This window comes from Octopus sinensis, linkage group LG5 (genome assembly GCF_006345805.1).
Source record: "Octopus sinensis linkage group LG5, ASM634580v1, whole genome shotgun sequence".
Taxonomy (NCBI): Eukaryota; Metazoa; Mollusca; class Cephalopoda; order Octopoda; family Octopodidae; genus Octopus; species Octopus sinensis.
The window spans coordinates 43,672,251-43,687,550 of record NC_043001.1 but is presented as its reverse complement, the minus strand read 5'-3'; the positions used below and the strand labels follow the sequence as shown (position 1 = coordinate 43,687,550).

The 15,300-nt window shown below is 36.4% G+C and overlaps 1 protein-coding gene across 3 annotated transcripts in view; it reads left to right on the top strand.

Annotated features, from left to right (window-relative positions):
• Window positions 1–15,300, top strand: part of LOC115212089 (sortilin-related receptor) — a 120,914-nt gene that overhangs the window by 100,202 nt on the left and 5,412 nt on the right. For all 3 annotated transcript variants that reach the window (XM_029780920.2, XM_036503360.1, XM_029780919.2), the window contains 10 exons: window positions 1,247–1,425; window positions 2,352–2,458; window positions 3,519–3,644; window positions 5,215–5,440; window positions 7,142–7,240; window positions 8,402–8,499; window positions 9,860–10,070; window positions 11,642–11,745; window positions 12,374–12,539; window positions 14,991–15,097. In XM_029780920.2, coding sequence (XP_029636780.1) covers window positions 1,247–1,425; window positions 2,352–2,458; window positions 3,519–3,644; window positions 5,215–5,440; window positions 7,142–7,240; window positions 8,402–8,499; window positions 9,860–10,070; window positions 11,642–11,745; window positions 12,374–12,539; window positions 14,991–15,097 — 1,423 coding nt within the window. The remainder of the gene's footprint in view (window positions 1–1,246; window positions 1,426–2,351; window positions 2,459–3,518; window positions 3,645–5,214; window positions 5,441–7,141; window positions 7,241–8,401; window positions 8,500–9,859; window positions 10,071–11,641; window positions 11,746–12,373; window positions 12,540–14,990; window positions 15,098–15,300) is intronic.

The following is a 15,300-nucleotide window of genomic DNA, read 5'->3' as shown; positions in this document are numbered from 1 at the left end:
TCCTACTACATGGTTTGTCTTCTTGCTGGTTTCATCTTGTTTAAACTTCATCAATCTGTGTATGTCAGTGGTATAATCTCCATACACAACCTTTAGTCTTCTGTGGATGTTGGACAGCCTGCACGCCACTTTTTACAAACACTGAATAAGTGAATGTTGCTTCTGCTTGGAACCCATTATTTGCCTGCAATTAAGAAGAACAGGAAGAAGAGTCATGAAAGAAAATGAATTACTTTGCTGACATGTGCAATTTGAACAATTTTTGTGGTTAAAAATTTAAGTTATGCCTGCTTTTGATTTATTTCTGGTACAGCCCTCATATTTAAGTGTACACTGAGTGCTGTTGCTGATGCTGCATCAAAAAGCATCAGAGTTGGTGCCGCTTAAAAAGCACCCAGTACACTTTGTAAAATGGTTAGCATTAGGAAGGGCATCCAGCTGTAGAAACCATGGCAAAACAGATAATGGAACTTTGCTACAGCTCCCAGCCTTGCCAGTTCCTGTCAAACTGTCCAACCCATGTTAGAATGGAAAACAAATGTTAAATGATGATGAATGGAAAACAAATGTTAAATGATGATGATGAGTACCATGTATTCAATATGAGCAATGGATGCACAGATAAAATAGTCAGTCCTAATAGATTACAAGGGCTGCAGATTGGCATAATTAACAGTAGAAATGCCTACAAATTGAAGCCTATAAAAGATTTTTAAAAAGTGTGCAACAGAATAATATTTGATAATATCTGCTCTACCTTTGTCAGCACAAATCATGTACCCACACACCTACCAGTCCATTCACACACACACACACATCTAGCAAGTATGAATTGGTTTTATATACCATGATTTCACTAATTGTTTTTGGCGTCTCTGTAGTCACAAGCAGACATAGGCACCCACTCACTACTTCCATTCTTGACCCAGCATGACATCCTGGATGTGACAACCAGAAGGGAAAGAGAGCTGCACTAGTACTCAACTGGCACTCATTTCAGCTGAGTAGATTAGAGTAATGCAAAATGCAGTGTCTTGCTCAAGGACACAATATGCTGCCCCTTACAAGAATCAAATCCACGGTCTTCTTATAATGAACCCAACGTCCTAATCACTTGCTTATGTGCCTTCAACTCTAGATGTATAAGATGAATGCATGGCTGGGAATTTGTGTGTGTTTGCGAGTAAATATGAGCATAATGTTATATTTGTTGTATAATTACATCTATGATTGTATCTTTCTGCAGAGATGTGCCATCAAATACATGGCTGAACCGCAGCATCACCAAGAAAACCAACTACAATTTTACCAACCTAAAACCAGCAACCATCTACTATTTGTTTGTATCTGTGAAGGTCGCCAATGCCACCGGTAGCCGTATCTACAGCCCTGTGCATTTTGTTTCAGTGAAGACAAATGATGGCTGTAAGCATTCTTCAATGTTGTTGTTGTAGTAGTTGTTTAGCTTCAAATTAGACCTGATTGAGGAGAACTATGATGAAAGGCTTTCCAGCTAAGCCCATCTCATCTTTTTTTCATACATATTATATCCAATACTTCATTATCTAAAGTATCCCTTATTTTCTTTTTAATATGGTCAGATGTAATTTGGGGGAGACCCAACCACCATTTCCAGCAAGTTGAGCAACCTCATAAAGGCTCTCTCTCTTTTGGTTGATATTATTGTTGCTGCTGCTCTTGTTGTTATTGTTTTATTATGTCAAGAACTACATTACCATAAGTGTTCTTTTTTAAGCCTGGAATCTATGATTTGTTGATATTAATTGAACATGATACTAATATATTATTAACTTTTTCTCCTGTGCACAAGGAATTTTTGCTGCATTTTGGGGCATTGTTAGTCAAATATAATTAACTTGATCCCAATATTTTATTCCTGAAGAGAAGAAAAGTTTGATTTTAGTTAAGAAATATGAAACTCCTTAAGCTATACCATAGATCCTCTTGGATATTTCTTTATCACTTATTTAAGCTACCTTGTACTTAGAGAGCTAATATTTAATAAGACTGTTGTGTTGGCCAAGGGCTAATATTAAAATCCTCATTTAGATTACCTCTATGATATATGCACAGACTGCAGAAAGTATATTCTAGACATAGGCACAAGACCTATGACATACGGAAAGTGGAAATTGAGGTTTTTTCTTGTGGACATAAGCAGCATAACTGAATTTATATGATAAGAAGTGAATTGATTTCAAATGGGAATTGAAACTAAGCTATAGAATCAGCTTCATATATTTTAACCTGTACTCTATGGCTGAAAATTAATTAATTAATACAAGATTCTATCTTAGAATGTCTAATATATTTTTCTTTATGTTTTGCAGTTCCTAGCAAACCTGTGCACTGTTCTGTCCACCAAGATGGAAATGGAGGTCTCATTGCCAGTTGGAAGAAACCAAATTATCCAAGAGGAAAGCTTATTTACTATCTAGTGAGTATGAAATTGCTTTGTAATTGAGGTGCAATTTTCTTCTCTAATAATACCGATAACATTAGCATGAGTGTATAGTTAAAAGCATTTCACTGATTAATTTCTACTTTATCATTGTATCTGAAGAAAAGAACCACTGTCTCTACTTTAAGAGGGAGGAGGGAGATGGGTAAAATTGGTGTGATAACTGTGGAGGGAACCTGTAGTAGAGGTAGACCCGGGAAGACATGGGACGAGGTGGGGAAGCATGATCTTCGAACTTTAAACTTCACAGAGGCAATGACTAGTAATCAGACCTTTGGTGATGTGTTGTGCTTAAGAGGACCTGTCAAGCCAAGTGCACCTATGCTGGTGGCACGTAAAGAATACTTTTGAACGTTGGGCCTGACAGAGGCAAAGTGGTTGAGTTCCTTATGAGCATTGGGCCTCATGGAGGCAAAGTGGCAGAGTCCCTTTCAGGTGTTGAGTCCCATGAGGGCAAAGTGGCCAAATTTCTTTCTAGTATTGGGCCTCATGGAGGCAGTGACCAAGACCTTTGGCATTATGTCATGCTTGAGAAGAAGACCCATCAAGCCGAGCAAAATCACGGTTGTAGCAGATACTGGTGTGGTGCAAGTGGCACATAATCGCACCTATTACACTCTCAGAGTGACTGGTATTAGGAAGGGCACCCAGCTGTAGAAAACTATGCCAAATCAGACTGGAGCCTGGTGCAGCATGCCAGCCCAGTGAAACTGTCCAACTCATGCCAGCATAGACAACAGATGTTAAATGATGATGATGATGAGTGTTCCTGGGAAAACATTATTCAGTATGTCCTTTCTTAAAACCATCAGGTGTGATGTAAGAGATATTTCGTCTCTATTTCTAGCAGGTTGAGTGACAACATAGAGGCTCACTTGGTGGTTCATATCTGCACATTTAACATCCAGTGTTCATCATCCATTTGCATAAAATATCTATGTTGAAGTTCTTGACTCTTTGCACACATTAGCAAACTCCTTCAAAATTGCAGCATCAGTTTTTCATTATCCTCCAATCTTGCCATTTTCTTTTGCAGGTTACCATTGAAGACACAAGCATTGGGAACCAATACAGAATTGGTGTCAAAGACACTAGTCAATCAAACTATTCAGTAACCCTGACTTCTCAGCCCTTAATAAAGAATCACACTTTTATCATAAAGGTAAGCCTGCTTTTTTAATTCATCCTTCATTACTAATAGCTGTGAGCTTGTCCATCTCTTCTCTCTCTTTGTGATTTCACTACATTAAATATTGTTTAAACATTGCAAAGTGTAAGAACTTTGAATTTTTAAAGAAAATATAATATATATTTCTTTATTACCCACAAGGGGCTAAACATAGAGAGGACAAACAAGGACAGACAAAGGTATTAAGTCGATTACATCGACCCCAGTGCGTAACTGGTACTTAATTTATCGACCCTGAAAGGACAAAAGGCAAAGTCGACCTCGGCAGAATTTGAACTCAGAACATAACGGCAGATGAAATACCGCTAAGCATTTCACCCGGCATACTAACGATTCTGTCAGCTCGCCGCCCTTTTTAAAGAAAATATAATGTGTGTAACATAGAAGTGAAAACACTGTTTGAATAAGATATTGAATAGATAACTAAAAACCTGTGCTCAAATCCATTATGTATGTATCTGGGTAGTAAATTGCCTTAGTTCACCTAACCCTGGAGAATAAGCATAAAACATTTCTCTGGAAATGTTGCCTTAGATAGATTAGCACCTGATCCAAAACAATGGTCTTTTAAACCCCATTAGGGCTTAAAAGACTTTAAAAAAACTTTTTTTGCTTGTATATAATGCTGCAACATCTCTAATACTGTTCTGACAAAGTATAAATCCATGTTCTATGCTGGCATGGGTTAGTATTAAATATATATCAATTTCGTAACTAATTTCATTGTTTAAACTTGGTCATTATGTTGTAACTATAACTTCGCCTATCTTTGTCTGCCCCCTTTCTCTCCCCCTCTCCCTACTGGAAGACTATTTCTTCCATCAGTTTAAATGGGAATATCAAAATTTACAAAAAGCACCCTACGCACTCTCACCTAAGAGGATGGGGCTCTCCAGACTTCAGTCAAACCGTCCAACCCATGCCAGCATGGAAAACGGACGTTAAATGATGATGATTATTTCATTTAATTTTCATTTTACCCTATCTCTTACTAATTTCTACTTCTTTCTTGCATTTTGACTTCATTCTTCATTTTTATGAACTTATCATTCCTTCAACTTGAGACTCAGTAAAAAGAAAAAAAAGCAACACTTAAGTATTATTTATATTTGGACAACCTGACAGGTTTATAAGAGAAATTGTGTAGAAGCCAATCCAGTAGTCAGTACCTTTAATTAAAAGGGAAAATTCTAATTTACTTCCTCAATAGCTACCCACCATCATTGTTTGTATAGTTAACTTGCCCAAAATGAACCTGATGGCGCCAACCTTTAATCCCTTATTCTAATTCTCACCGTCTTATGGGACACGTATCAATCACTTCACACTCTTCTTGTTTTCTTCAATCTCCATATCATCTTCAGTCTATTACTTCCTTACCTTTTTCTATCTCATTTCTTTCCTCTCTCTCATAATTCTTCTCTCTTTGTTTTTCTCTCTCTCTCTCTCTCTCTCATCCCTTTTTGTTCTTGTCTCTTTTTCTGTACATTTCATTCTCTTCTGTCTCTTTATATGCATGTACATTTTTGTATTTCTGTATTAGATTCTTGCTGCAACCAGTTCAGGTGATGGTGTAGCCTGTGAAAATAATGTAACCTATGACAGAGGTGGAGTGATTAGTCCAGTTACAGGACTTACAAAGAAGTCTGAAAATTATCAAGTTACTCTCTCTTGGAATCGGGTACCTAAGGCAAAAGCTTACAAAGTCATATATCTTGATATATGGAATGCTGAACACCGCATTGATGTTCAGAAGGAAACTGTAACTAGTAAGTGAAATAATAATTTTTTTTTTAAATACCTCTTATACTGCTAAAGCTCCCCAGCTTACCAGTTTTCAGTCAAAACAACCAACCCATGCCAGCATGGGAAATGGACATTAAAAGATGATGATGATGATGATGACGATGACTACCACCACCACCATCATCATCTCCTTTTATACTACTAAGCTGAAGCGAAGTAACTTAGTGGTTTAAATTTTGAAGTATCAGTCTTTAGATTGAAATCTAAAAATAGGTGTTTTTTTGTATTGTTAATGGTATAGTGCCAGACTAGCCTTGATTCAGCAGACATATGGTGAAAGTGTTCAAACCTTGATCAAATTATGTTTTAATGTTTAATAAATCTAGAACTAAGCTATCTTGGATAACATATCTCCTATTTTTAAGTCTTTTGAAAATATTTTTTTATCTCGCTCTCATTTATCATTGCATTGTGTCTTTATGTTTGTGTTTGCCACCCCATACCACTTGACAACTGATGTTGGCTTGTTTACAACCCTATAACTTAGCAGTTTGAGGAAAAGTGACCGATAGAATATGTACCAGACTTTAAAAAAAAAACCCATGAGTACAGAGGTTGATTGTTTGAGTAAAGTCTTCAATACAATGCCGAATTGCTAAGTTACAGGGATGTAAACACACCAACATCGGTTAGTGTTTTTGTGGGGTGACAAACACATACATACATATATATACGACAGGCTTATTTTCAGTTTCTGTCTACCAAATCCACTAACAAGGCTTTGGTCAGCCCAAGGCTATAGTAGAAAATACTTGCCCAAGGTGCCACACAGTAGGACTGAACCTGGAACTATATGGTTCTTCCCACACATCCACACTTGCACCTATACATATATATTTTTTTCATTATAATTTCAGTTATAGATTTTTTTTTAAAAATGAATACAAAATGTGAAGTGGACCTATTTTGTGAAAAAATGCTAAATTTTCTTTTTCATTCTATCATTTTGGATTTAACAATCTGTATTATATATCTCTTAATTACTGTGTTGCTAACAGAGTAGTGTAAAATACTGTGTTTGGTTCTGGTATCTGTTCATCTTTAGTTCATAAGTAATTGAAATATTGTTTTTCCATGCTTGCATGGGACGGATGGAATTTTCTTTTTTAGGTAGATTTTCAATGGCTAGATGCCCTTTCTTTTGTCATCCCTTACCTGTTTCTAAGCAAGGTAATATTTTCCTATGACCAAAGATATTTCCTCAGAATATTGGAAATAAAGGACATTAATTTACAATCATGTGCTGTCAAGACCAGAAGACACAAACATACAGCAGACACACACTCACACATAAAACGTGCCCTTCAATTTCTGTTTACCAAATCCACTCACAAGGCTTTGGTTACCTTGGGAACTATAGTAGAAGATACTTCCTCAAAGTACCATGCAGTGGGGCTGAACCTGAAACCATTGGGTTGGGATGCAAACTTCTTAACCACATATTATTTTTCATTATTATTGTTATTTAAATTTAATGTTTTAAAACGATATTTTTCATTTTCTCTTCATCAGTTGTTTTATTATATGAAATCTAAAAAAAGGTTGGGAACCCTTGTTCTAGTCACCCCTTGATGAATGTTTTTGATTCAGCGCTTGGCTCTGCTGGATATCAATTTTATCTGTTTATTCTTATGTTTTCTAATGATCTTTCCTGTTTGTTTCAGTTAATAACTTGGCTCCTGGCTGCAATTATTTAATCCGAGTCCAGGGTTACAATGATATATCAGCTGGTCCCCCTGTAGAGATATCTGTTCACACAAAAGGTACAGGATCTTTGTTACTTGAACTATTTTTTTTGTTCTCTCATTTGCTTTATTTACATTTTTTATAATCATTATTTGTATTATTGTTATTGTTGTTGTTTAACCCCAAGTTAGCCTCAGTCAACCAGACCATTGGTTAGAGGTATCCAAACAATGATCATCCTGTCATTTTTTTTTTTTGCTGCATGTGTACTTTTCTGAAAAACTAGTTGAAAGAGATTTGGCTACTAACAGATTGAGTGACCATGAAATGGCTCTGTTGTTGGCTAGGTTAATTTTAGTTTTATGCTTCAGTGCAAGTATTGTTTAACTCAAGTTCAAATCTTAGTTAAAAATATTTCTTCATTTACAATACTTGTACTCTTAGGAGAGAGAAGAGTATCACAAGAACTCCATCCATACCTAAAGGACAGAGGAAGAGAGACATAGACAGAACTACCTAAGCCACTAGAATAGCTAGAGTGTGTGCTACCCAGGGCGGCCCTTCCATTTGCTGTCCTTGGACCCCACAAAAACACATATCGCCTACAGCAGACCCAAAAGTGCCACCTGGGACAGGCTGCCCCTACTGCCCCCAAGCTACGCTAGTGGCCTAAGCTATGACTGACTGGAAAGTTTATTATATTCTTGAGATTAGAGACTCATATTACAAATAAATAAATGCTAACTTTTATGTATTGTGTGTTCTAATGAACTCATCCTTTCTGTAGCATGTTATTCTAAACCATGTTTAATTCAGTGATGGTATTAATTACTTAAGAGTTTTACTTCATAATTTTCCTCTGCTCTATTTACATAAACATGTAGTAAACATCTCTTCTTCTTAATATCATTTTGTAATGAAATTATAGCAAAATAAATTTTATGATTCACAGTATGCCTAATGTATCATTTGTCAACTGTAGAACAGAGTTGCCAAAGCAAGCAGCACAAAATTTTCATTAAGTGGCAGATTATGTTACAGAGTACCCAAAATGGAAATTTTGCTTGTAACACGAGAATGAAAAATAAATTATCCTTTTTAATACCAAGAAAGACATCAGGGATACTAGGTGTTTGTGTCTTGAAGATATGATACTGGTTATTGTAATTGTTATTTCCTTGTAATGATGAACCTCTTGAATGTGAATAATTTATTCAGTTTTGTTTTTCATCCATTAGGTAAAGAAATTACAATGCCCGATATTCTGGCAGCAATATTGGTAAAAAATAATTCTTTCAATATCACATGGATTGGACCAAGCCTTGGTCATCACCAGGTAAAATTATCTTTTCAGTTTTTTTCTGTTTATTTTTTTAGATATAGATATATTGATGTAATGCTATATGATAACGAAACTTACTGTGAAAATATGTGTTGATTCTTTGGCGATGAATTAATAATTTGAGTATATTGAGTACATTCATCTCACAGATAATACATTCCAATCCTGAAAACATGAATTTTATCAACAATGTACTTAAGGTAGAAGATATGTTATATAGGAAGCTAAATCATGCGGATGAAATAACCTAGTTGATAAGAATTATATAGCAGCAAACATTTTAATGCCATTTTCCCTGCTAAAGCGGGAATTTGCTTTGCAGGCCCCATGACAGTACTCATACACATGGTTCCTTTTTTGAGACAGTAATTTTCAGCCAGATGCCCTTTCAGTCATCAACCTTGTTAGTTGCTTTTACTGTGTGTTAAAAAGACAGGTCATGGGTAAAAATAATATTAGCTAATTAACATTTACCTGGGCCGTCTAGAAATAAAAGATAGAAGTCACTTGAAAATGATCATCAGATAACTTATATAGCATTATAACAATAAACGTCACCCTTTTCAAGCCTTGCCAGGTTCATGGGCCCGGTTTCCGTGGCGTATATGTTCCGCCAGCTGGACAGAACACCAGTCCATCGCAGTGTTACTCAAGAAACAGGAAGAGAGAGTGAAAGTTGTGGCGAAAGAGTACAACAGGGGTTGCCACTACTCCCTGCTGGAGCCTCGTGGAGCTTTTAGGTGTTTTAGCTCAATAAACACACACAACACCTGGTCTGGGATTCAAAACCACAATCCTCCGACCACGAGTCCGCTGCCCTAACCACTGGGCCATTGCGCCTCCACACCATATAGCATTATGGAATAAACTAAATGTATAAAACTAAATGTATCAGAGCAAAAGAGAAATCACATCAGTGTCATTATTTATTTATGTGTAGCTTTTATAGATTACCCTCTTCCAGCTAAATGTGACATCCACAAAGATCACTTATCTTTCAGTTTTCTTTTTAATCTATATAATGATCACCAACCTGTAATGATAATATTATAGCCACTATAACACATCTATATCGGTCCAGCATGTTTTCGTTGGTCTCCGTATGTTATGTACATACATATCCTAAAATGCAAATATTTTTAGATTGCTCTTTGGCAGAAACACTATAATACATTTTGTATTCAGCTTGTTTGAATTTAAATCAATATACACATCAATTAAGAAAGTAAGATCTAAAAGACAATTAGCAAGAAACTTTGTGATCACCTTGGAATCAATAAATTAAAACTGATGATAATTGTATTTCAAATATATTTTCTACTCCTAACTCTTTTCTGTTTCAACCTGATTGCAGCGGTTTGCCATTTTCTATGACACAATTCCTCGTCATTTAGAGAATTCTCACATAAAAGATGCAAGATGGGTAGAATACACAACATCCCAGTTTATGGTCTTACAGAACTTACAGGCGTGTGAAGCTTATATTGTAAAAGTTGCAGTGGTAAGATCCAAGACAATCCCTCTTAGCCAACTCAGTTCTGAAATACTCTTCCAAACTTCATCAGGTAAATACTGTTTTATATCCATCATATCACATAAAATATTAACTTTAATAGTCATTACTGTTGCGTTAGATCAGCTAACAACAGCAACTATGATATTTTGTTGAGATTAACAATCATCATCATCATCATCGTTTAACGTCCGCTTTCTATGCTGGCATGGGTTGGACAGTTTGACTGAGGACTGGCAAGCCAGGAAGCTGCACCAGGCTCCAATCTGATTTGGCAAGGTTTCTACAGCTCAATGCCCTTCCTTATGCCAACCACTCTGAGAGTGTAGTGGGTGCTTTTTATGTGCCACCAGGTGGCACTGGCATCAACCACACTTGAATGGTGCTTATGTGGCATTGGCCATGTTCAAATGGTGCTTTTTACATGCCAGATAGGCAGCACTGGCATCAGACACGACTACCATTTCACTTGACTCAACAGGTCTTCTCAAGCACAGAATATTGCCCGACGATTGAAGAGTATTTATAAAGGGTCAGTTATGCAACACTGGCATCAGCCAGGGCTACAATCCCACTTGGCTTGCTGTGTCTTCTCAAGCACAGCATATCCTCAAAGGTCTCAGTTGCTTGTCATTGCCTCTATGAGGCCCAACGTTTGATGGTCGTGCTTTACTACCTCAGCCCATGTTTTCTTTGGTCTACCTCTTCCACATGTTCCCTCCAAGAGTGTGACACTTCTTCACACAGTTGTCCTCATCCTTACCAGTGCAGTCATCTTTCTTGCACACCACATCTGATGCTTCTTATGTCCAACTTTTCTCTCAGGGTGCTTACATCCAGTGAAGCACACTAGCTTCATTTTTTTTTCAAGCCTAGCATGTCCTCGGCAGTCACAGCCCATGACTGCTGTGTAGTATGGCTGTTTGCACAGATACATCATAGTCTACCTTTCACTCTGAGTGAGAAGCCCTTTGTTACCAGCAGAAGTAGGAGCTCTCTGAACTTTACCCAGGCTATTCTTATTCTGGTAGCTACGCTCTCAGAGCATCCATCCCCACAACTGACTTGGTCACCTAGGTAACGGAAGCTATCAACTACTTCTAGTTTTTCCCCCTGGCATGTGATGGAATCTGTTTTCTGTACATCTTAAGTGTTTATTGCCCCTGTGCATCTGACACACATAAAAGACTATCTTCTCAGTTAAACTTCCTTTGATATTGCTGCATCTCTTATATGTCCATAGCTTATACCAGGTACATCTTATGGAGTTTCTACCTACACCTTTTCTACAGATCGAGCAGGGCCATCTACCTGAAGGGATTTGTGATTTGTCTGCCTTCCTATTTACTAAGACTTTGGTTTTTGCTAGATTGACTCTAAGGCCCTTCAATTTTAGACATTGCTTCCACACCTGAAACTTCTCTAGTTCTGGTAGATTCAAGGCCATTATGATAACAGAGAAAGTTCAATGTTTATTAAAGACTGCAGTTTGTCACTGAAAGGTTTCTTAATAAAACTCATTTTAGAGGCTGGCTGTTGTGTATGTCTCAGTTTCTCAACTCTGTTCATTATGATTGCGTGACTTGAATTGTAAACGTTTCGTTGCTTTTTTTTAAAATCAAGATGTTCGAGCACCACCTAAAGAAGTGCATGTGACTGAAGGCACCAATAAGAGTTGTATAAATATCACCTGGCAGCCACCATGCTCAGAAGAAAAAATTAAACAGGTTAGTTTTTTTGCTGAAATAGCTTAAATCTAATGTAAAAATATTTAACGTAGTGCTGTCGTAGCAAATTTATAGACTTTTTTTTTTTATAAACTATCTGATGGAAAGACAGTTTCTCTTAGACAGGGAATATAGTCAATGTCTATTTGGATTCAGCATGAAAAGTTACATCAATATACCAAATTTGAAAATTTTCACTTAATTTTAAAATTTCAAGATGTGTGACAATGGCCACAGAAGAGATCCAAAATTTGCTCAAAGACTAAGAGTGTAAAAACTGAATATTTTATACATTGTTTTAGTGGTTCTAAATGCAAATGACTGCTGGAGGCAACATCTCCTTTGACCTGTGCACATTAACTAGTCATTACTCTAAGATTTATGACTAATTAAAGAAGAGTTTTGGGAGTATCTGTCTTTCTTATAAATTACATTATCAACAATAAAATATGATGACCAGAAACTGAGTTTAAGTAAAACTAAATCATAATACAAATATCTTCAGGTATTTTCAACACATTGTTTTTCTTTTATATTTTTTTTTCATTTTTTTCTTCAATGAAAATATTTTTTTGTTATTGCATGTTAAAGAAATATGTTTATTGACTGTCACTTACTTGATATACAGGTATACATCATCTATATCAATGGCTCTAACTCAGTGTCACCACTGCCACCTACAGACAAGAAATATCTTTCAACTGAGATCTGTAACTTCAGACGTGGTGCCACTTACAATATTTCCATAGGTCTTAGCCAGTCTCGTCTTTCAATACCAGTCTTATGGCAAGTTGGTAAGTTGTATTATTTTTCTGTTCTGTTTTCTTTATCTCATTTTCCTTGTATACTCAATTGTTCAAATAATGCATTTTACATATACACATCACCAAACTAAAAAGTGTCTTTACTGATTGACCAGCCTTTACAAACTATGACTATGGCAATCTCTTAGTTCTGATTCCATTACCTATGACAAATATATGATGTCTACATGATCATACTTTACCATCAGTATTATATATATAGAGAGAGAGAGACCAAAGTGTACGTATGCTGCTATATATTTTTATATATAGAAAATATAAAAATGGGACAAGAATGCAAAACATCCAGTCAGACGATACAAAGAAAACAAGGACGGATCATTCGGAGTTTTCTATCCTCAGTCGAGTTCCAGATTATCTTTGCAATTTTGGCTGGTTATACTCGAGATTGCTCCAATCTGGCCAGCCCCAAGGAAAAACTAAGCTAAGAGCATTAGATTCCTTGGAAGAAAGCAGTGAATGTATACGAAAACGGATGGAAAAAAACGGGGAATGTTACACAAATACAAATATATATATAAGGAAGAAGGAGCAACCCTAGCCCTTTCAGGCCCTCTCTTTTTTATTTTTACCTTACTTGCTAAGTCCAGACAAAAGGCACTGCTCATGACCTTTGCAGCTTCTCCAAGACTGATGATCTTGATGTTTTGTTATAGACCAGATTCCAGTAAGATGATGTTCTAGGGAGAAAGGATTGGGTATAGTGGTTAGTGCAGGGCCTGGTGGTTGGACATAACATGGATGATGAGCAGAAGAAAGATGAGTGGGCTAGAAGTGTCTGAGAGGAGGTGGCATAAGATCAGCCAACAAATGAGCAAATAGAGATCATTACAATAGTGGTAGAAAAGGCAGAGAGAGAAGACATCGCATTTGTGCACCAGAATCTGAAGCACGTCTGTGAGGGATTTTATGTCCATCAGTTGGGTGACTTTCTCTGAACATGATCTAAGTTACAAGGGGATACTGAAGAGTTTCTGGCTTTGGGTAAAAGAAAATACAGGAGGATCAGTTAATTATGATTTTATTCAACATATTTCCCTCTCAGATTCACACACTAATTGCAGTGGTCCTTCAGTTTTTCTAAAACCTGTAAAAGAACTCAGAAGGTTGGGCTTCCAACCTGGCCTTTTGTGATAACCTAAAAGCCCGGAACTTTTCAGTACCCTCTTGTATTTGTGTGTACAGCAGCAGCACCATTCAAGATATGGGAGTGATACTCCATTGTGGACCTTACCTGCACTTTGTAGAGATTCAGTATTTGCTAAGAGCTGAAACATTTAACTCATAAAGATCTTGTCTCTTTTTATGCCAAAAAACGAATATCTCAATTGCCACTTGTAACAAGAAAACACCAAGACACCACACCTCCTTAGACATATGCAGCACTCAAAGCTTTGGTGGTCACTGTAAATGCACTCTGTGTTATGTAAAATATGTGTAATACACATTGAAAATCATCAAGTATTGTAAAGTACTGAATTTTAGAGTATGCTGTGATTTTAGTTGTATGCTATTTGTGTAGTGAAGATGGAGAATTGCAAGTTTGATTCTTGAATCATATGTTTAGAACCGTTTTGTGAGATAAACATTTCCATGACCAGATTCCTAATGTAATACGTTGCCTATGATATTTAATTAATTTTGAAAGTAATCGGGCACGAGGAGAGTAAAATAAGTAATTTATTATCAAATTGGTGTTTATAGCATAAGCAAAGGCTCTACTTTAAAATTATGAGGGGAGGTTTTAAATTAAATAGGAATAATTTTTAAAAATTGGTTTTGTATCATAGAGTTAGGTGGATTGGTACTGAAAGTTATAATACCATCATTGAAGGATATTTTGAAACTATGGAAGATGTGCATGTCTGGCAGGTACACTTTGCCATACTGAAAGTCATCTATTCTTAGCCAAGCACATCTCACTACTATTTCTACTGGCTCTGTTATAGATTCTACTCTTTGGAACTTTTTAGATGTATTCCAACCTTGATTGTGCTTGCTTACCTCATTCCCAACTCTAAACCCTGTAACAAGCATTATAGATAGTTGATCATTTCATGGAATACTACTTTGTAGAACTTACATCCGCTAATAAATAGCCACAATTCACTAACTTGAAATTCTTCAGGCACCACATCAACTACTCGTATCCCATTCACATATGTACACAATATGTACACACACTCTCTCTCTCTCTCGCACGCTACAAGTCATGTGTAACTTGACATGATTCACTAACCAGCATTATTTCTTTCACTTTTCTAAAGAATATTAGTTTTGTCAAATAGTATTGATTATTATGATGATATTGTTTGTTTCTAATGGGTCCTATTCTGTAACTTTGCCAGAATACCAAGTTCAATAGGTTTCTCTGTGCTAATTTTGCACTACCAGTTTCTGATAGTTATTATTCTGTTGCAGAACGATACCCTGAGCCCAATGCTGTGAAGGTGGTCGATGAAGATCCGGATAAATATTATTACAAATTGATATGGAACAAAATCAACATACCATCACATTTGTTTACGGTGAGTCAATACACCCAAAGCAGTAAAACATGCATGTACACACAAGTGTGTACAGGCAAGTTTATACAGATATACTTATAAATGTACACACACTGTTTAACAAAAAAAAAAAAAACTGGAAATCCCAGAAATGAAGCTGCTATGTATGTACGTATGTATGCAATGAAAACATCAAAGAATGGAGTTTGTGATATTACTTTTAA